This window comes from Semicossyphus pulcher, unplaced genomic scaffold (genome assembly GCF_022749685.1).
Source record: "Semicossyphus pulcher isolate SPU_LCO1_2020_fin unplaced genomic scaffold, fSemPul1.0.p SCAF_7, whole genome shotgun sequence".
NCBI classification, from domain to species: Eukaryota; Metazoa; Chordata; class Actinopteri; order Labriformes; family Labridae; genus Semicossyphus; species Semicossyphus pulcher.
The window spans coordinates 10,557,501-10,577,534 of record NW_027211748.1 but is presented as its reverse complement, the minus strand read 5'-3'; the positions used below and the strand labels follow the sequence as shown (position 1 = coordinate 10,577,534).

The 20,034-nt window shown below is 44.0% G+C and overlaps 1 protein-coding gene across 1 annotated transcript in view; it reads right to left on the bottom strand.

Annotated features, from left to right (window-relative positions):
- Positions 1-9,884: 9,884 nt before the first annotated feature.
- Positions 9,885-20,034, bottom strand: part of acsl3b (acyl-CoA synthetase long chain family member 3b) — an 11,479-nt gene continuing 1,329 nt past the window's right edge. The window contains exons 2-15 of the mRNA XM_069684920.1: positions 18,327-18,797; positions 17,643-17,820; positions 17,449-17,558; positions 17,151-17,289; positions 16,177-16,327; positions 15,860-15,983; positions 15,568-15,639; positions 14,611-14,750; positions 14,131-14,303; positions 13,942-14,016; positions 13,671-13,862; positions 13,467-13,581; positions 12,581-12,738; positions 9,885-12,420 (exon numbers count right to left, since the gene is read on the bottom strand). Coding sequence (XP_069541021.1) covers positions 12,263-12,420; positions 12,581-12,738; positions 13,467-13,581; positions 13,671-13,862; positions 13,942-14,016; positions 14,131-14,303; positions 14,611-14,750; positions 15,568-15,639; positions 15,860-15,983; positions 16,177-16,327; positions 17,151-17,289; positions 17,449-17,558; positions 17,643-17,820; positions 18,327-18,677 — 2,136 coding nt within the window. The 5' untranslated portion in view covers positions 18,678-18,797 and the 3' untranslated portion in view covers positions 9,885-12,262. The remainder of the gene's footprint in view (positions 12,421-12,580; positions 12,739-13,466; positions 13,582-13,670; positions 13,863-13,941; positions 14,017-14,130; positions 14,304-14,610; positions 14,751-15,567; positions 15,640-15,859; positions 15,984-16,176; positions 16,328-17,150; positions 17,290-17,448; positions 17,559-17,642; positions 17,821-18,326; positions 18,798-20,034) is intronic.

Here is a 20,034-nt window from a genome sequence, read left to right as displayed (position 1 = left end):
ATGTATTTCACTATCAGATCAATAACACTGATTCCTCAATGTATAGTGAACATTTTACTTTTGCAGTTAGTTGAGCCGGAGCTCATCTAAACAACTTTATATACTGTGAGTCATTAATCAACATGAATCTACTGTAGTAAAAAACAGTTAGTTCTGACCAAGAAATCTGATTGGACAAGAGGCATTCCATGAGTGCTGATACAGAGTATAACATCAGTGGGACTTTTCACTCAGTGTATCACTCCGCCATGTGTTGTGAACAATGTTAATTAAAATCCCAGCAGGCCGTGTGTGTCTACATTGCTCAAGCTCAGGGGTGGGCAACCCTGCTCCAGCAGGGCTACCTTCCTGCATGTTTTAGGTTTCTCCGCACTCTAACACACCTGATTTGAATGATCTGCTCGTTATCAACCAACTGAAGCGTCTTAGGGGATTGGTAACGAGCAAAACATTCGAATCAGGTGTGTTAGAGTGCGGAGAAACTTAAAACATGCAGGAAGGTAGCCCTCCAGGAGCAGGGTTGCCCACCCCTGATCAAGCTGGTACCTCTGATCACACAGCAGACTCTTATTTCACTGGATGATGATAAATTAAAACAAATGCCCATGATAAAAAAACCTGTAACCTGTAGACACAGAGTGCAGGAGAATGTTTGGGTTGCTCGGCAACAAAAGTCCAGTTTCAGTTAAGTTGTAGAGCTAGTTAAGTTGGTGGAGAAAAAAGTAATCTGTTGCTGATAATTAATTCTTACTACTAATTGCTGTTGTATAATAGCACTATCACACTCAAGGTCGTGATGTTGTGATGGATATCAGCACGGCTGTGATTTGGTCATAAACACTTAGCTCCGTCTCTCCCCTCACTCCCTCTCATGTTATTATATTGCTTAATTATGCAGGGTTATTTGCTTATCTTAATTTGTGTCTGTCTTTCTGTTCTCAATCTGCCCCCCCACCCCACCCCCCCAGGCACCGTGATGATTCTGAGTTGTGGATCAGAGGTTTTAAAAGTCTACTCCCAGCAGGTTCCTGGTGATGAAAGATGCACTGTGTGAGTCTGTGATTCCTCTGCGGGGCTCACGATGTGCTGTCTGTGTGCATCGTTCCATACAGACCCACACTGTTACTACAGACACTTAAAACAAGAGCCGCATTTACTGTGATTGGTGCTGCCTCCCCTTTCTCTCTCTGTCTCTCTCTCTCTTTATGTATTGATTAGAGTTACAACAGGGAAGAGGGGAAATTACTGTGATTAGATGAAGAGTCCTTAGTGCCACTCTCACTGTCTCATTGGCTTTGTCTCCTGGTTTACATTACTTTGTTTCCGGAAGTATGAGTCCAGAAGTACGTTAAGTATGAAAGCAAGTGTTTTCAATATTTATAGAGCATAGTGTGTGACGTAAAGGATTATGCAACTGTGTCTCCTGCCTGGGAAAAGAGTTCTCTGCATTTTTCTACTGTCTTTGCCGAGTTCTTGTATTGTCAAGATTTTTCCTTAACGTGAACTTAAACTTCCCACGCTGTTAAAATGTGCAGAAAACTTTGCAATCATCCAAACACATCTAAGCTTATCTTGTCGATGTGAATGTAAACCCAACAACTGCAAAATTATCCAAATATCGTCTTCAACAAAGAGCAACAAGAAAGTAATCTCACTGCTGCTATAAATAAACACAGTGCACAGACATAAATTAAACCTCAACCTTTATTAAGCTTAGCAAGCCTGCTTGTGCAACATACACACACCGTGCATGCACGTGTTCCCTCCGGGTACTCCGGCTTCCTCCCACAGTCCAAAGACATGCTCGTTAGGTTCATTGACTCTAAAATTGCCCATCGGTGTGAGTGGGAGTATAAAAAGTAGTCTGTCTCCGTGTGTCAGCCCTGTGTGTACCTCACCTTTCGCCCAATGACAGCTGGGATAGGCTCCAGCCACTCTGCGACCCTGAACAGGATAAGTCGTATATATAACTGATGGATTTCTAGGCGGTTGTAGTATTTGCTAACGCTTTCTACTTTCTGACTATTGAGAATGAGCATGTATTTGCAGCCTAATGTAGCCCTGAATCCAATCCATTGACTTGCAGATCCAAGCTGCACTGTCTCAATCAGATATTAAAGAATTCATGACATCTTCTTGCATATTCAGTCCCCCAAATCCCACTACTATAGAGCACAAATATCTCAGAGTCATTTGGATATTTTCATCCAGATCCAAATTTGCATGCAAAATTTAATTAAACTCGATGTCTCGCAAAGACAATTTGCATAATTCGGTGTCTACAATAATAGTATAATCGTCTCCACCGTGCCCCTCCTCCTCCTCCTCCTCGTCCTCCTCCTCCTCCTTCAGTCTGTAAACCCACAGCAGTCAATTGGGACCCTGCTTGTGTTTATCCACGTGTCAATCAAAGCTGCGGGGAGAGGATGATATCAGCCAAACACTGGCTCGTGTGCGTCACAATGGCACAAAGGCACACGTCCATATGTTCACATTCAAACACACACACACACACTCACACACACACACACACACACAGTCACAGATCCATAGAGCTGTGTCTCCAGGCTGTTTTTTGATATTTTGTGTGTGTTCAGATTCATCCTTTATGCCTCACCAGCTCAAGGATCCATGACTCAACAAGGAGCCAAGGTTAGAGAGCTGCCAACTCTTCATCGTTTCAGCCTTGGATTCTTTTCGAATGACTTAACATTCATTTAAAAAAAAAAAAAAGAAATAATAGTGTGATGACGGTGAAAGAGAGGACGGGGCCAGATGCAGTCATTCAGCTCTCGCTCCTTTGTTTTCATCCTCCTCCTCACCTCTTCACCCCCCACATCACCCCCATCATGAAGCGGTGGGAGAACGGCACGCCTGTTGTCATGGCTCGCCTTCTTCTCAACCAACATCTCCATGGTGACGCAGCCTCACATCCTTTCATCTGCCTCCACCTTCATCTCTTCCCACAGGTTGGTCTCCTCCTCTCCTTTCTTAACATAGTCCTTTCCGGCTTGCATTCATTACTTTTTCTCCTCTGTTGTACCCTTCAGGCTCATCTCTCCCCCTTGTGCCAATTACTGATGTTAAAGAATGGTCCTTGTCTTCAGGACATACTTTCAGCCAGGAACAGACACAGGGTTGATTAGAGCGACAATATGTTGTCTGAGTCATTAGGACAGAGGAGAAGGTATAAGGATAGAAGTGTGCTTTCTTAAGCCACATAAGCAGGAGAAAACTGAAGGAGAGTATGAAAGGAATGGAGGTGGAGGTTCTACACAAGCTGAGCCTTTTTGAAAAGGGCACATGTCCATGTAATGCCACGCTAATGAAGCAGAAGACCTGTGGGAGTGGGCTAAATATCTCTGCATTAATGAGACAGAATCCACTAGCTGAGCGTCTGTCTCCTACTAAGGGCCATCTTTTGGTTTCCAATGCATTACATTTCTTGCTGAGAGTTAGATGAGAAGGTTGACACCATTCATATTCCTGCAAGGCAAACATGTAACTGGATCCAGCAGCCAGTTAGCTTAGCCTAGCATAAAGACTGGGAACAAAGGGGGAACAGCTAGCTAGGCTTTGTCCAAAATCCACCAACTGCACCAACACCTCTGAACTATTTAATATACTATTATTTTTTGTTAACTCTGTATAAAACAGAAGTATATTAACATTTATGGCCTTGCGTGTTTTATGGGGCACACTTTTAGCCAGGAGTGGTAACTTCCTGGACTCTGCTGGAATCCTGGCAACTTACCAACAGTAGTCCAGCACCCCCACGAAAAGTGGTAAGTTGTAGTTTTTAAACACTTTCAGTGGTTTGAGTGTAATTATTTTTTATACTTTTGGACATGGGCAGACTAGCTGTTTGCCCCTGTTTCCAGTCTTTTAGCTAAGTGAAGCTAACAAGCTGCTGGGTCCAGCTAACTTGATACAAGCGTTAACCTCCACGGCAGAAAAATGAAGCAAACGCAGAAGTGTCAAACACTGCAGCTCATTTAATGACTACCTGAGGCTAGCTTCAAAAGTGAATCGAACTCCATAAATTTCCATATGCGCTCTCTACAGCAGAAGAAAACAAGCTAACACTAACCCCCAACTATTTCAGTGAGTTAGCTAACCCTTTTCAGTGAGTTAGCTAACCCTAACCTAAAGTAGTTGTTTTTCTTTTACTTAACCCTAACTCCCCGAAGCTAATTTCTCCATTCATGAAAAATATACAGTGGTTAAAGTTGTGAACAATTTGGGATGTGTTCTCTTTGTGGCAGGATGCAGGATGATGCTAGGTGTCACCTCAGCTAATTCAGTCACTTCACTTTAGATCTCAACTGTTAATAGTTGAAGAACTTTACCTGCAAATGTTGGACAAAAAATATGTCTCGCTGTGTGGTTTGTTGTACTGACAGACAGTCAGAGAGTTCTCTGCTCCCGCTATTACAGCGAGTGGAATTCTGGTATTATTTATATGCTAGCAATAATTAGCATGTGCTCGGATTATACCTGCTTGTTAGCTCCTTCAGTGTTTCCCATAAATTTATAAGTTAGTGCCGGTCCATGAAGGAGATAAGATTAGTCATTAGTCATTAGTCAACAAACTAATTGTTTTGTTCACCTGCTGCTTGCACTCTTAGACGTGAGCAGTGAGCGGCTAGTTCGTTATGTTCCACATGCTTCCTTAGCTTTTGACTCTAAAACATAACAACATTGGTTGTCTGAGACCACAGATAGGATCTCATTCAATGGGAAACAATGTGATTAACCATTAACCATTAACTTGCCAGCTAATTTATTAGCCTTAGGCATAACATTAGCTAACCTTTCGCTGCTCTTGAGCTCAAAAGTCTCACAACATATGGCCCAAAAAAACATCCTGAACTTTCACAGTGGCTGCAACTATCATTTATACTGTGTACAGCCATGTCTGGCATATAGACATGAATTGTATTGATCATCCTTTACCACAATGTCAAACCACTGCTTTAACTCAGCTATAGTACATTCTGTCCTTGAAATGAGGACAGAAACCGGCATGCAACAATGACCAGTGAAATCTCCACTGAGAATGTTTCGATGAAGCAGAAACTCATTCTGCTTCGTCCAGTAGGAATTGTCAGAGCGGTTTCAACTTCCCTCCTCACACCCTGCCTTGTTATCGGCTGGGGGCTATACACACCCCCTGCCCAAACGCTGACGCCAATAGACTTCCCACACACAGACACTGTCACACAGTTCTGATGGTTTATAGGTGATAATTGAGAAAGATTATTTTTGTACGAGTCTATATATATGCGCTACCTTCAGGGCAGCAGAGCTCTCCATGAGTTTGTCATAATTTGTCATAAAGTTTCATTCCTGAGCTTATTTTTTTCATTCCAACCCACTCCTCTACATTGAAGTCCGTGTATCTGTCACATCTTCCCTCCAGCAACCCCCCCCCCCCTGCTTCTTCCTCATCATTTGAGCAACCTTTCCCCCAAATTGTCGCACTATTTTCTGTCATTCCTAAACTTATCTCCAGTATCACTTCCGTCGGGGCTCTGCCTCCCCCTAACCCGTCAACCCCCATTTTGCTCCTCTCACTCACCGTTAACACCCTTCCACCCCTTCTCTTTTCCACCATGTACATTTTAATGACTGCGATTGTTCACCTTGGTGTTCTGACTCATCCTTTTCAACAGACCGACAGAGCCCCCCCCAACCCCCCATCCCCCTCCTCACTGTGCATGTGTGTGTGTATATGAGCCCACGTGCACAGATTACGTTAGTGTCTATGGTGAGGGATGCAGCGTGACGCACTGGCTGACGTCACCGCAGGCTGAGACAGGATGTGTTTTTTGATGAAGAAATCCTGTCAATGAACGGACCGAATTAGAAACAGAAAGTAAGCATGTAATAGTAATTATAAATAATAATCATCAGCTTGTATGCTAGCATTCAGTTAAGACACATTTAATATCATACTAGAGCTACTGAATACATTCTAGTATAGAAATAATGCACATATTTACTGCAAAAATGATTATACTTACATGCAACTGTATTAATAATGCGCACAGTTTGAGCAGCATCAGTTATTATAGCTACATGTGTTTTAATCAACATGGTCCAAGCAGTCTTTCTGCCTCTCTAATTGGTCCATATCAGCTTTTTGTGTTGCCATTACTTGAGACGTACAGTGTCCAGGCAACCGCAGTGATTTTTATGTTCATTAAAGTCTGCCACCTTCGCCTGTCCTCCTCTGCATGTCTCCATTTGACCACTGTCTCAATGTGAGGCTGCAGGCAGGAGTGTGTGAGTCACTGCAAACACACAGAGAGAGAGATACTAAACAATTGTTATCACATCCAGCGACTCTTAAGTGCGTCCACGCTCTCTGCGTGTTAACGAGCGTTTGTCTCTGCATCATTGTTTTTTTTTTATGTGCAGATTTTTAAATATGCTGTTCTATTTTTGTCCCCCTCCTCTTCTTCACAGTTCATCATCTCATCTTTCCATCATTATTCATTATCATTCACCCCCCCTCCCCTGCTCCTCCTCCTTCTTCTTCTTCTTCTCCTCCACTTTGCCTGTTTTTTTCCTAACTTCCTTCTCTGCCTCATCCCCTCCTTCCATCCCTCTCTTTCTGTTGCTTTATCTCTGCGGTCTCCGTCTCTCCCTCCACCACTCCCTGTCGGGCCGTGCGATGATGCTGCTCTGGCCGCCTCCCAAACCGTTTGCCCCCTCCACTCCTCCACCCCCACACCTCCCTCCCTCCCTTCTGATGCTATAAATAACCGGCATCGGTGAGTCATCGCCGAGACATATCGGTTGCCTCTCCCTCTCCATCCTCAACCCCCCCCTCCCCTCCTCTTTTTTCCTCCTCTCTATCTCTCTCTCTCTCTCTTCTGCTCTCAATGCCAGACCTCACACGTTTTCCCACCTCCACTTTGGCCTCTCGCATCATGACGACCCAGCTGGGCCAAAGCCGGGCCTGTGCCATGCATCGTGCAGCCGGTGCAGCCAAAGGTCAGCTTGACACTTTAGCACCGAAAACAAAAGCAGCAGGAGTGCACAAACAAAAAGTACCGCATCACATTCACTAACTTTCCAATTAGGTGAAAGAAAATGTGGCCTGAGCTCTCCTCAGATGCCCCCAAAGTAGCTGCAAAGTCAGATTTTTTCCTCTTTAACGACATGAAGTAAATAGACATATTCTGCTACAGCTCTGCTAGCTCACACATCAAAAGAAAACATCTCGTTATGTATGTTTCTCGGCATTTCAGGACAGCATAATTGGTATCTTTTGGAGCCTTTGAACATGGATTTTAATTTAAATCGTGTATGTGATGGTATCTTTGGGCCAATATTAAAAAGTGTAAGGCAAAAGGGATCAAATTAAAAACAGGACAACTCATCTTCTCCTCTTCTTCCCTTCCAATCCGCCCTCCTCTTCGTGTGTCATACATGCAATGTTTACACTCCGGCATCCTATCTCACTTCCAGTCCTCGCTGTGCCACCATCTTTCCCCCTCACATGTAATTATTCTCAGTTTTCTCTCCAGCCGACACCCACCTCTCCAGAGTTATGAGGCGACTCCGGTTCATCTCCACTTATCCTTGGGTAAACTCCAGTGCGGCTTACTGGCTCACACTGGAGAGTGCGCGTAAAGCACAAACGCAGATAAAAGTTTTTTTTTTGGCGCACTTCTGAGTCATAAGCAGACAGGAAGAGGGAGCGAAAAGGGAGACACACACACAGAGAGAGAGGAGAGACAGAGAGTGGGAGATTGAAAAAGTTGGAATCAAGTGTCAGAGAGCAAAGAAGTACACACACACACACACACACACACACACACACACTGAGCATACAATAGGGAAGATGTCCTTCACAGTTTCCTGCTGCTTGGTGCTGTTGTTGTTGTTTGTGGTGGAGACACTCTCAGTGTGTGTGTGTGTGTGTGTGTGTGTGTGTGTGCGTGCGTGCGTGCGTCAGAATCAGGGGGCTAATGAAGGGAGCATTATGCCTCTGACGCACTCTCCGGTCCCATAGGGTTGGATGGAGGGAATAAGGAGGAGAGGAGGGGTTAGAGGAGATGCTCGTCTCTCTGTGGTCTGTAGCTGCTGTTTCATTGTAAATAAAATGTCAAACCAGCGCAGACAGGAGCTGCATGCAGGGCTTAACCACACATGTACTTACAGATTGCTCTTGTGTTGGCAATTAAGCTATCAGTGAGGACTGTTAAAGACTCAGTACAAAGCTCTGATTTCATTGTATATAGGCTGTGTGTGTATTACAAGGCATTTAAAGCTTGCACGTAATGTATAAAAAATGAGTTTGTGTCCATTGATTAATCAAGCGTCTGAGCGCCTCAAACTTTAAAGCTGTGAGAGCAAATTACAACCCGGCAAATCAAATTAATCAAGGTGGAACAGATTCGGCAGCAGGCTTACCGTGACTCTACAGGAAGTATTAAATGGAGACCTGCAGCTGAGACAGATCATCTCTTAATCTACTGTGTGTCAGACAGGAACGTTTAAAGACAATTAAAGGGAAGTTCAGCTGATTATCAACCTCATCTCTAATGATCCCAGGTAGGTTTATAGCATAAAGAAGGACTGCAGTCACAAGCGGCGTTATATGACGACACACTTGGATTTGTAGCCTCTGCATTCACTTGTACTGCAAACTAGCTAGAAAATGATGCTACACACATTGAAAATGGTGCAGAGGATGTTATAGATGAGGAGAAATGTCACAGTGTTTTAGCTATGTTGTTTTTAAGGCGTGTATACAGTTGATGAAATGTAGTGGCGCAAGGTGTAGGTGATGCATCCTGGTACATGTAGGCACTCCTTGACAAGGAGTACTTAGCTTTCACGGTCGGTTTAGAACGCAAACAGAAATTTAATCCACATCCACATAAACTGGGTGTAAATTCCAGTTAATTATCAAACATTTTGTCACTTTATTTAAAGAAAAACATCAAGAATTATTTTGGTTAAAGCTCCTGAGAGGACATTTAGGTTTGTGTTGATTCTGGCGCCCCCTGTGGACAAAGCCGTACCTCTCATCTCTTTGCTGATTTTGTCCTGTTCATGCTTAAGTGGTGTTTTTTAACAAAAAATCTCATCCTGCTTTCTTTAACAGCTACATGTATCACTCACTTTACATTGTTAGCACGCAGTTAATAGCTTCGTCTGACACCTACCCCCCCAGCAGTTTCAGGCATTAAAAATAACTATATAGAATCTATATCTTGTCGCTGATGGTCTGGTTTGCTTTTGTAGCTCATATAGAGACATCAAAATTAATTTCAGTCTGTTTCATAACCAGCAAAAAACCTCCTAACAGGAGCTTTAATTTCTGTATTTCCTGGGGCAGTTAAATGATTGTCTTTATGGGGTAAAAAAAGAAGCTATTTCAAAATGTCAGCTTGTGCTCTGGGACACTGTGATGGGCATTTTACCTTTTTATAGAGCGAGCAATAAATCCATTAATTAAGAAAACAACAGGCGGATGAGTCAAAATGAAAATGATCTTTAGTTGCAGCCCAGATGGATGTTTTTCAGATGGCAGCAGGACGGCAGGTGTACACGGGAGGAGCAATAAAAAAGGCTTCTACTGTTTTCATATCTGTGATCCAATATGTGGAGAAAATATTGAAAGAAAAAAAATCCTCTGTTTACTCGCTCTGATTGAAGGTTAACTCCCAGGACGGCATGTTCCGCCTGCGTCGACGCACCACACGTTCTTTCACAAACCACATTCACTCAAACACACACACACACACTGGCCTTTGTTGCCATAGAAACTCTGCTTTCAGGATGATTCTAATCAAGATGCTGATAGGATCGGTCACATGATGTGCAGCACAGACACACCTTTAAAAGCACACAAAGAGCAGCAGTAATTACAACACAAACTTCTTTATTTCATTACATAATTTTCAAGGCCAGATCACAAATAAATAAGGAAGGAGACACTTGCAGTTGCCCGACTCTCAGGGCAAATTAACCACACAAAACAAGGAGACCCCTCCCCAATAAAACTGGTCAGTAACAAAGATTATTAAATATGTTAGCAGGAGACTTTACACCTGTACAATTATTGGTAGTTTGACTGAACTTTGATCATTAATCCCCCTCTTTAACTATTTACAAAGCAAGAGAAAACAGGAGAGTAATCTACGCAACCTCGCACTGTCTTCGCCTCGCCATTGGATGTACAAATGGATGTAGGAGGGCACAGCAACATGTGGGAGTGCTTCACATTCTTAAGACCCCTGAAGACACGCTCATGTGTGTCAGAAGGCAACTAGCCGCCTCTTTAGACGGGCAGAGGGAAAAGCAGCGAACAGCACAGTAAGCTACTGACTTTCTGCTGAAACGTCAGGAGAGAAATGTGATTTAAAAGAAAAACAGGAAACACCTCATTCTGATTTTTCATAGATGTACATGCTAAAATAAGCCTCCTGTTGAGCTAGTTAGAGTTCCTGACTGTACCTTAATGCTAAATGATCATGGGGGCTTCTGCAGGACAGATGTGCCAAAGATAAAACACTTTACATTTTCTGCAAAAGACAGCGTGAAGCAAAGTGTCCCTACTGATACCATTAAGCGTTAATCTGAAAACCTACAGCCAAGTTCAAATAAACTTCCAAGAACTGTAAAACCCCCTTTTTATATACATAGCACGTACAGTATCATACACATAAAGCAGTTGAACTAAAGATACAGAAGTGTAATCTGATGCTGTACACCCACAATTAAATTCTTCAGTTGTTCGACTGGAGTGCAACTTTCTCATCTCTCTTTCAAATATATATTCAAGCTTCTGCTTTGGTACGGTCGCACACTCGTCGTCACGCGGTTTCTACAATGCCAGATATTCGATTTTCACTTTACAGTCTTTACATGGTTTCGCACAGTACGTTAGAATGGACTACAGCAAGACGTCTCTATCAGTGTCTCTACCATCCTGTTGGTAATATTCCTATGCTTATGTTCCTACTAAGTCTCCCAATATGCAGAGACGTAACAGGCCTACACATTCATACACTACGGAGGGGCTGCTGTGTGCGCGGTTGTTCCTTCCTACGTACTTAAGTTTAAAATTTGTGTATAAATATTGCACATTCATCTTGTTTTTCATATTCATACATATAAAAAATGATAAAAGTAACAGTTAACTAGACCTATGGCGAATAGGATAAGATATTAGCTGCACATAAAAGTAGCAGGGAGAGGCTAACTATGTTTTCTACATTAGTTCCCTTGGAGACATCCAGACGGTGCATCGGTCATGACTGAATGTGTGGCAGATGTGGCAGGGCTACGGTATGTCATGAACCAACATAAGACACAGGTTAGGAGGCATCCAGGGGCATCTAAGATACAGAGCTGGGGGGGAGGCATAGTGCAGGGAGGGAAAAAGTCCCAATGGATGCCTTTAGCAATTGATGTTTGGAGTGAAACTTCTGGGTTGCTTCTACTGTTCAAGTCAGTAAACACACACTCAAAAAAGGTACAAACTTTAGGACGGACGCAGGCAAGTAACAGGAGACAAAAAATACTTGTAAACAAAGCTCGTTAAATACAGTTAGCATAAAAACAAGTTGGCAATAGAAAACAGGAGTACGAGAAAATAAAAAACAACAGAATAATACAAAACAAAAAAGTACTTCAAAAGGTCTACTTGCTCAATCTCTCATGGCTCTGCAACACGGACGAATGGGTTCCAAAGCTAACAAAGTGAGAAAACATAATACAGTAGAGATCCCTGCCTAGATTCCTACCTGAATGTTACATAAAGCGCAGCAGGGATCTCCTCTATGAAGCTCATGCTACCCCAGTGTCCCTGCCATGTGTCTGCACTTCCAGTCCTGGACCATGCTGAACTGGTGGAAGGCTCCAGAGAGCGGGGAAGGGGAGGGGAATTGTGGGAGAGAAGCAAAAAGGGATGACGACGTGCTGACATTGATCCAGATACATTTGTTTCACTTTGAGTCGTGCAGACATCCGACTTGTCAAAGCCTCTCAAAGGGCTTAATCCATCAAAGAGGAGGCTGGGTCTGTCGTCCGCCTCTCGGTCTTGACGCAGAGGAGTGTTCCTCCTTTGATTAAGCTGGTCGCGGGGGAGCCGAGGAGGTGCATGAGAGGCTGCATGTGTCTGTGTTAATGGGTGTATGTAAGTGTGTTACCTGTAACCAAGTTGGACCTCCTCTCCATGTAAGTATGAAGGTATATATGTGTGTTTTTCTGTGTCTGTTTGGAGTGTGTCTCTGTGTTATTTCCCACCATACATCCTCTCAATGTCCTCCTGGTAGTGTGTTTTCAGCTCCTTGCGTTTTAGTTTGAAAGCGTCAGTGACCAAACCGGTCTCTGGCGTCCACGGCTCGGCACTCAGACGGATCTTCTTGGGGATTTCGAATCTCTCCAGTTTTGCTGGTTTGAGGAGAGAGAACATTCACAAGTCAGAGGGACAGTGTCACACCAAGTCTGGGCTGATAACTTCACAGTGAACACCATCAGTGTCAGACACTTTCTCTCAGTCAATAAAGCATTTAGGTGTGAGTGAAAAAGACAGAACGGCTTTGGTCCCTACCTGAGATAGCAGCCTCTGTAATGATGCGGAGGACCTCTTTCTCCATCTGGGGGTTGTTGCAGATCTCCTCCCATGTGCCCTTCACCTGCATCTGCTCCGCCAGCGCCATCAGCTGTTTGTGGTTAGGCACCACAAAGCTGATCACGTATGACTGGTCACTGAAAAGTACAAAAAGTGTCCATGAGTTGAGGTTTAGGTAGAGAAAAAATAAGTCACGACCAGAGTTTACGCAAGACTTTTATTTTGAAGGACAATTTGGCCGTTAATATTCCAGAATTCCGGCCATATAGACAAACAGAAGGACTTTGAAAAGCAATATATGCGCAATTAATTCATAAGAGTAGATTTCTGCTTTTCTAGTCTCTGCAAGTGTTGCAAGTAAACAGTAATCTATGATGGCTGAACAAACAAAGAAAATATTGATGACTACATGATTACAAATTAAGTGAAAATCCCCCCCAAAAAACAAATTCGATGCTATGATTTGGATGTAACTGTAGACGTCTGGTTATCTGGGACGCCCACAATAGCCTTTTATCGCCATAAGGTGGCGCCAAATAGAACAAAACTGAGAACTTCGAGATTATATCTTTAAGTTCTCCTGGCAACACGTTTTTAATTAACATAATAGCCTATTCAATACGCCATTACAAATTTGTTAATTTATTATTTTTTATTTATTTTCCCACCAGACATGTTGGGCGTTGATATGTTTATCTGTCGGACAACTACGCGTGATAACGGTGAAAAGCTGGTAGATCCCGGGTAACGTAAACCCTGGTCATCACCAGAGGGCAAGAAATTGAAACACTGTTGGACCTGCATTTAGAAAAGGAACTCAAATTATGAATGAGGTTGTTCAGAAGAAGTGAGTGTATGATTTTACCTGTTGGCGTAGGCACAGATGTTGTCTATGACCGAGCAGTTCTTCAGAACAGCCTCCACTTTTCCTAGAGAGACGTACTCCCCCGCTTGCAATTTCACCAGGTCCTTCTTACGGTCTAATGAAAGAGAACACAGGTCACAAATGTGATAGATGCAACACTTTTACCCCGCAGAAATAAGATGCCCTTGTCTGAGGATCTCTCACCGATGATTTTGAGGCATCCGTCTGAGTGGAACTCTCCAATGTCCCCCGTGCAGAACCATCTCTGGCCGTTCTCATCCACAAAAAAGTCGTTGCGGTTCTTGCCTTCGTTTTTGTAGTAACCCATCGTTACATTGGGGCCTCCAACTACAATCTCCCCCCGTGGGTTGGGCTTGTCTGTGCTATAGTAACCACCTAGAAGAGCACAAACCTTATTAGAGGAAATATCTGCGCTTTTGTTGCTTTCTCTAAAAGCAGTTTTCATTTGACTCACCCTCCTCCCAGTCCTTCAGTGTGAACTCAGAGCAAACCAGTGGAGCTCCGACCCGTCCTGTGCTGTAGTCCCAAACTGAAAACAACACCAGCATTAGCTTCAAGGTCTTTACACTTTTATTGCTCCTCCCTTTTCCCCTGCTGCATCACATTCCTCATCTTCCTTCCTCCATGAAACCCGTCGTCTTACCCTCACTGATGGTGCCGGCTCCGCAGGTCTCCGTCAGGCCGTAGCCCTGCCCCACGGGGCAGCACAGGCAGATGTTCATGAAGCGCTGTGTGGCAGCTGAGAGAGGAGCTCCGCCTGAAAGCAGCACCCGCGTGTTGCCTCCCAAGAGCGCACGCACGCGCTTGAACACCAGACTGAGGGGGAGGAGGAGGAAAACCAAAATAAGCATGGAGATGATAAGAGAAAGGTGGAGGAGACTAACAAAAACGGTTTAAAAATTAGCCATAAATCTACACAGCATCCAGATATCGACTTTCACTGAAGAATATCAGAATCGATACTCTGCAATGATTCACATGTTAGAGAATAATTCCCTGCACCTACAGTAGTGACTCAGTGCTTACAAGAATGTGCTCTAGGTTATGATTAGCCATGTGCTAACAGGGGTTAATGTTTGCTCAAGTACCACAAGGGAGGCACACACTGTGAAGGAGTATTTACCTGTCGCACAGAGGCGTGCTGTAGCCCTTGGAGATCTGCTCCATCTTGTAGTTGTAGGCCAGCACAAAGAGCGTCTTCTGGAATCTGCTCATCTCCTCCACTTTGGTCATCACATTCTTGTATATTCGATCCATGATTTCCTACGCACACACACACAGCAGGGGAACATGTGTTGACTTTATTGAACACGTCATGCTACAACCTTTTGCTGCTTGTTACGACGGAAAAACTGGCAGGGTTCTCATTTTCCGTGACTAACCAACATGAAGAGTCCAGCTCATAAGAGCAACGTTTCCATGTATCACCTGCCTGTAAACATGCGTGCGACTTGGCTTCTATCACAGGCACTGTCGCCTGGATGCTAGAAAGAGGTGTTCAGCTTTTCAGTGGGTGTTTTCCTGTTCACAGCGTCAACTTTTTATAATGATCGTTAACACCGTGGCTACAAGTGCGAGGCGGATGTGCTGCAGAATGTAATCTTTTAGGGGCTACACCTGCAGTGCATGAAAGACAGGGTGGTGTGAGTCAGAGGAAGTACAAGTTGGTGAGCTATCATTTAATTAAAGGTACTGGAACAGAGAGTAAGATATGCTTAACACACACACAACACAGATATAAAGCTTGTCGTATCCAGACGTCTATACGTCTTGTCGTTATAGTGATAAATCTGTGTGACGCTGGAGTTTGAGGTTTTGTATCGTTACCTGTGCGGAGAGGCTCGTTCATCTAAATGTTACATGTATGTGTACTTGTCCCTGTCTGTGTCAGAGGCACTGGTGGAGGTCGAAGTAGGTGAGAAAATGATACCCACATGATCATGAATTATTATTGATAACAGTACATCTGTACATGAGTAGCACACTGCATGTCTCTGGTGAAATATCCTGCAGCCCTATTAGAGGCCTTTTTGCTACTAAAATGGGGTTGATGGGTTTGAGTGGTGATTAAAAGCCTTACTGGTACAGCAGCCATTAGGGTTGGTTTCAGCACGCTGGTGTCCCCTTTACTGCCCTTCTTGATCTTGGTGGACTGTGAAAATGACACATAACAGGCTGTGGTCACTAAAGTAGGTCGGTGCCAGAGCATGACGAGCTTTAAAAGTGACCATTAGAATCTAAAGTTTATTGTGAATTTAATGTAGACAAGACAAAATAAATGCATGATAATCAATTTCATGTCAGATAGAGACGACCTAAGTCTTTGTATTACTGTATAAGACATACAACCAACCATGCTTTTATATACTGACCTGGTCTGCGAGGGTCTGAGGGGAGGAGAAGCCGATGCGACAGCCATGAGAGATGCACACCAGTTCGGCACTGAGCTCTAAAACGTGTGCTAACGGCAGGTAGCCAATGTAGGTGTCTGTTTCACTGCGAGTGCAGAAATAAAAGCAGATTAATTTCCACAACAGAAACAGAAGAGAAAACATTGCGACACAAAGAGAGTGCAAATGGTGAATGGGTGCGATGGTGCTTGTGTTTCAGAGGCAGTGCAGATAGGGATGATGAGCTGCAGAAGAAGAAGGGGAGAGGAAGTGTCAGAGAGGATCTGATATTGACATACTTGAGGTTAGGAATCCGCTCAGCCATGCCGGTGATTCCAGCAATGATGTTGCCATGGGAGATCATGACACCCTTGGGGATGCCTGTGGAGCCGCTGGTGTACATGATGACGGCGATGTCAGAGGGCTCTGGTTGTCTGCGGCGAACTGCGACTGCAGAGACGGAAGAGGAGACGAGTGATGGTAAGAGAGGAAATGGAGCACAAACAAAAACATTCACATTATTATTAGCAATAAAAAGTTATTATGAAGACAAAAGAATGTTTATATGGCAGCAAGTAACAACCATTTTCATTTTCAATAATCAATCAATGGATTATGTTCTCAATTAAATTATTCATTTATAAAAATTCAAGAAAAGATCAAGAAGACCAAGTTTTTACTGGACTGTACTTGTTTTAATTTGAAATTATTTAAAACAGATAACAGCAGCAAAACGAATCATCGATTGCTTGTTGTTGTTAAGTTCAGTTAATTTCCTGACATTATCCGGTTAGCTCTTAACCTCTGTATAATGTTTTTGAATAAGAAAAAATGCCTAAAAGATGCTTAAAAAAATTCAAGAAAAGACCACGCCAGGGAACTCTAGAAAAGCAGTTTCATTATTTACTACACAAACAAATAAACAACATAAACCTGCATGATTTCTTTTTCCCCAGTTCCCTCTTTTAATGAATCTAAAAGCATATGTAGTATAAATTATTGTAATCTTCCATGTAATTCTTGTTTTCCATGTAATCGTGACAGAAAATTTGGCTTCAAGATGTTTTAATGCCGGCGTACATCTGTGAAAAGCTGCCCAATGTCATCGTGGTGTTTGGCAAGTATGATTTGACCTGGTACAGACTCCATCACGCAGAGCACATCACTCCAATTATACACGAGGGTGTTGGCTTTGTATTAAGCCTCAATCAGTGCACTTCAATTTGCCCGACTAAATTAGAAACCTTTTTAATCACTTCGCACAAACACTCACTGTTGTGAGGCTTGGATCCCATCTCCTTCACGGCGTCCATGTTGAGCACCACGATGCCTCTGGGGATGTTCGGCCAGCTGGTGGGCCGACTGTCCACTACGATGACATAGCGCAGACGAGGTACATCGCACAGTATGGCCTGTGGAGGGAAGGAGAGGTGAGAGGAAGAAGTGATTATGCAAAACAGATGAGCTTCTTATCAAGCCCCCTTTGTTGCCTGTGATTCACAGACAAACAGGTGATTTCAAAGTGCAGAGCCCTGATCAACACGCCTGATTAATGACAGAAAAGCGGGTACCTTGAGACGGCTCTGAAGCAGGTCTTTGCTTGTGATGATGTGTGTGATCTCGGTCTCGTTCAGGCCGTGGGCGATGGCGGTGGGGCCGAGAGTGGCGTACAGGGTCACAACTGTCAAATTCAAACCCAGTTCTGTTAATCTCAAGCGTCTTACTGCAGGTCAGGGATTGTTTTATTCGTCTTTCTGTCACTTACGGGGGAAATTGTACATGAAGCAGGCTTGTGCAGCCAGGAGCCACTCTGCTCTGGTCTCACAGAAGATGGCGATGTTGCACTGAGGCCTCTGACCGAGAGCAGCCAGGCCGCTGCCAAAAAACTTTGCTGCCTGGTACGCTTCCTCGTACGACAGCCAGTTATAGTTCCCAAGAATTACCTACACAAAAGATACAAATGTGCAACATCAGGATTACTTCCACGTCTCACATGAAACCTGACGTATGTGCATATATGTTTACGGGTAGTTTCAGAGCAGCTTTTAAGGAGCAGTTTTAGTTAATAAATAAAAAAAGCTTAATGAATACTGACTATTGAGTCTGTCAATGTCAATTACACACAGTCTGTTAGCGCCATCTACAGGGCCATTGCAGTTCTGCAGGTGTTAATGAGGAGGCTCTCAGCTGTGAGACAAACGATTGCTGCTCTCACTGCTGCTCCTCCACCCACATTCCTCACACTGCGCACAGCTGCAGACCCCGCTGTCAGCCTCACACACAGACACAAGCCACCTTCCTGTCATCCCACAGATTCTTTATTTATACAGTCGATGTAATGAGCAGCACCACCCACCGGCGTCTTCCTCCAGACGACAAACATTCAAAGAATAATAAAACAAGTCGATACATAATCCGCTGCATGTCAGAACAGGGCTTTATCGCTCACCTTTTTGAAGACCTTCCCATTAGGCTGGACCTCATCCTCCTCACTGAGCACCTCCCTCGTACCCACACAGTCTCTTTCCGGAAACTTCCCCGCAGCGTACTCAAACATTTTGTCCAGGGTGTCCACCCCCGGGTGCAGCCATGCCACCAGCTTCTCCTGGCTGTTGATGGCCCTGTAAGGCCCCGCCGGATTTCCAGTGATTGAGCGGGCCTTGATGCGGCGAGCCCGATCCAAGTTGCTGCCAGCCCCGGAGAAGAAGTACCACGGTATGAAGGTGATGAAGGAGTAGACCCAGACCACAGAGCGGAAGACCTGCAGCAGCAGGGGGTTCATGTCCTCCTTCAGCTTCATCTTGGAGGATGAAGTCAACCAGAGAAGCACGCTGCACCCACTGTCACTGATCTATTTTGACTCGCTGCCGAGGCTGAAGGTCGCAGGCGGTGGTTCTTTTGTGCAGCAAGTGAACCACACCTGCAACACAGAGACACAGCAGGAAATTTTAGAAGTATATTCTGGAATAGAAGATGCATCAGCACATTGGGAAATATTGAGCGGCACCAAATGTGAGCTACTGCCTCCTGGTAAAAGAATCCTCGCCCTGCCAGTGGACCATGTCTGCCTATACTTAGGCCTGCTCTCAGTCAGCACTATTTCTACTTTGGACCCGCTAACCCTGCTTACAGAGAACGCATGACGCTACGACACAGGATCTAGATTTAACAATATAGCTGACATTATTAGGTAATTTACTGATAAGGTGATGGGCGGAAAGATATCACCTCTACAGCTCACTCAAAGAGTAGATTTTTGAAGTCACACACCTCCTCCATGCTTCATCACTAGTTTGTAACTTATACCACAAGCTATAATAATGTTTCCAACTGCAGTAATATACCGTGTGCTATACTCGTCAGTGCTCTCAGTTGTTTGGCTCTACCACAAAAACCTTTGGTTCAACCCTGACCCTCTGCTATTTCCAGTGTACCCTTTGGGCCAGACTGTAATTTGCAGCGAAGTCCAGGAGACGATGAGCCAGAGCATGCTACAGCTAGCAACTGTGACTCATTTTTTTGCAGCTTAGGAGGAGAGGCCCAGAGGTCATGTGGGAGGTTAGCACAACCTGGCCGGTTGAAGTAACAGTTCTGAGGAGAATCTAACGCTGGCCGATGAGGTGGGCTGCTCCTGGACGTATGCAAACATAAGACTTTACATGTTCAGCAGCACATATAGGGAAGCTCTTATTCAGATAAACTTATATTTTATTCTCTTCTATGGTAAACAGAGTGTGCAGAAATATAAAGTGCTAGTCAGATTGAACATACAATGAGGGTCACCTGCATTGCACCACTCTGTTGTGCACCATAACGGACTGTGACAACATGTCCCATACAAAGAAGCACTGCAGAGGCCAACCTGTTTCTACACAATAGATGATAGCCTCTCACTATAATATCAAATCAAAGCAGCATGTGTATTTTTGTATGTGTGTACAGTACACATGGATGTTTATGCAAGTACTCCAAACTACCTCAAATGAATACATCAACCCCTTATGTCATCAAATTGTGAATTTATATTGTCTGGGTAGGCAAAAGAGGCTTCTCTTTATGTTTAATGAGGAAACAGCAACTGCCTTTAATAGCAATTATTTATCTAAAGCAAACTACATGAACCAATTCAGCCTTACAGGTGGAGGTTGAACGTGTCT